Below are 2,380 nucleotides of genomic sequence, written 5' to 3' on the forward strand. Positions count from 1 at the left end.
CATGGCATAAATCACTTCATTTTCTAACTCCGGATTTTGTATCTCTATTTCCAACTTCTCGAATTCTTTGATCAACTCTACGGACGAAGTTAACATATTCAACTTTTCTTTGCGGATTAACGCATCTGCCACAACATTCGCCTTTCTAGCATGATAACTTATCATGCAATCGTAGTTCTTGATCAATTACAACCATCTCCTTTGTCTCATATTCAATTTTTTCTGTGTGAAGATATATTTCAAGCTCTCGTGGTTCGTATAAATTTTAAACTTTTCTCCGTACAGATAGTGTCTCCAAATCGTAAGGGCAAACATAATCGCTGCCAATTTCAAATCATGCGTAGGGTATTTCTGCTCATGAGGCTTTAACTGACGAGAAGCATAAGCTATCACCTTTCCATGCTGCATTAATACGCAACCCAGTCCTTTATACGAAGCATCGCTATAAATTACAAACTCGCCCTTCTCATCGGGTAGAACCAATACTGGTGCGGAGACTAACCTTTTATTAAACTCCTAAAAAATTTCTTCGCACTTCTCTGTCCATATAAACTTCTCATTCTTTCTCGTCAATTTTGTCAATGGAATTGCTATCTTAGAAAAATCTTGTATAAATTGTCGGTAATATCCATCCAATCCCAAAAAGCTTCTTACTTTCGTTGGAGTTTTTGGTCTTTCCCAATTCATAACAGCTTCAATCTTTGCAGGATCTACTTTGATGCCTTCACTACTGACTACGTGTCCAAGAAACTGAACTTCCTTTAACTTAAACTCACATTTTGAAAACTCAGCGTACAAGTTCTCTTTCCTCAAGATTTCCAAAACAATCTTCAATTGTTCCATATGTTCCGCTTCCGTCTTGGAGTAAATCAAAATATCGTCAATGAATACTATCAAGAACTTGTACAAGTATTTCTTAAATACCTAATTCATAAGATCCATAAAAGCAGCTGGTGCATTCGTCAATCCGAACGCCATTACCAAGAATTCATAATGTCCATATCTCGTTCGAAATGTCATTTTAGGTATATCTTTTACCTTAATCTTCAATTGGTGACATCACGATCTTAAATCGATCTTCGAGAAACAAGTAGCTCCTTTCTGCTGATCAAATAAATCGTTGATTCATGGTAAAGGGTACATATTCTTGATAGTCAACTTGTTGAGTTCGCGATAATCGATACACAATCTCATACTTCCATCTTTCTTCTTTACGAACAACACTAGTGCACCCCACGGGATACAATCGGTCGAATAACTTCTTTATCTAACAATTCTTGCAACTGTTTCGCTAGTTCCTTCATTTCAACGGGTGCCATTTGATAAGGAGCTTTTAAAACAGGTTCCGTTCCGGGAGCCAAATTAATCGTGAATTCAATCTCTCGATCTGGAGGTAGTCCATGCAATTCATCGAGGAAAACATCGGGAAACTCTTTAGCTACAATAATGTCCTCAATCTTTAGGAATTCCTTCTCCACATCCTTTATGTGAGCCAAATAAGCTTCACATCCTTGACGTAATAATCTCCTTGTCTGCTTCTTCCCTTTACATATCACCTCAGTTCCATCCTTAGACCTCAATTTCACATTCTTGCTTCTACATTCAATCTGCGCATCGTGGTTCGCTAACCAATCCATTCCGAGTATGACGTTGAATTCTCCTAACTTAAAGTGGTATTAAGTCAGCAGAAAAGTGACGACCTTTTATAACAATCTTGCAATTAGGACAAATCCTATTGGCCGTAACTCTTTCTTGATTTGCTACTTCAATAACCAAATTAGATTCTAAAGGGTACACAACACACTTTAATCTATCAATAAAATTTTCAGAGATAAATGATATAGGAGCTCCAGAATCAATTAACACTTTAACTTCTACTGAATTTATAGCAAGCATACCTGCTACCACATCCGCATCCTGCACTGCATCTTTCATTGTCATATTAAACGTCCGTTCCCTTGGCTGAACTAATTGTGCTGGTAGAGGCGGTGGTCCAACAATCCTAAGAACACTGGTTTTATGAATAGATTCCTTACAATTCCTTGCCATATGGCCAATTTTTCCGCACTTGAAACAAGTCATCTCTGGGTTCCTCGCACTACTCATGCATTCTGGTGAGTAATGACCTTTCTGGTTGCACTTAAAATATGTCACATTGACCTTGTTACACTTTCCAGGTTATCTCTTTCCACATACTTTGCATTTTGAGATTGAAGGCCTATTATCCCTCATCGAATGTCCAGCTTTCTGAAAGAGATTCTTTTGATTCCCATTTCCAGGCTTAAATTTCTTGAATTTCTGACTAGCATTACTAACATTATTCCCAAACTTTCCCCTAAACTTAGAGATTCCTTGTTCCGATTTTGAATCCTCAAACTTC

At 37.6% G+C, this 2,380-nt stretch overlaps 1 protein-coding gene across 1 annotated transcript; it reads right to left on the reverse strand.

The window, feature by feature from the left end:
* Nucleotides 1–1,665: 1,665 nt before the first annotated feature.
* Nucleotides 1,666–2,106, reverse strand: LOC141660125 (uncharacterized). Its single transcript, XM_074467088.1, has one exon. It carries the CDS (start codon nucleotides 2,104–2,106, stop codon nucleotides 1,666–1,668), a length of 441 nt encoding a protein of 146 aa, XP_074323189.1.
* Between the last annotated feature and the right edge of the window lie 274 nt (nucleotides 2,107–2,380).

This window comes from Apium graveolens, chromosome 5 (genome assembly GCF_009905375.1).
Source record: "Apium graveolens cultivar Ventura chromosome 5, ASM990537v1, whole genome shotgun sequence".
Lineage (NCBI taxonomy): Eukaryota > Viridiplantae > Streptophyta > Magnoliopsida > Apiales > Apiaceae > Apium > Apium graveolens.

Bases quoted from the DNA above. Each gene is read 5' to 3' on its own strand.
- LOC141660125 (XM_074467088.1), bottom strand. From the start codon at position 2,106: ATGAGTAGTGCGAGGAACCCAGAGATGACTTGTTTCAAGTGCGGAAAA.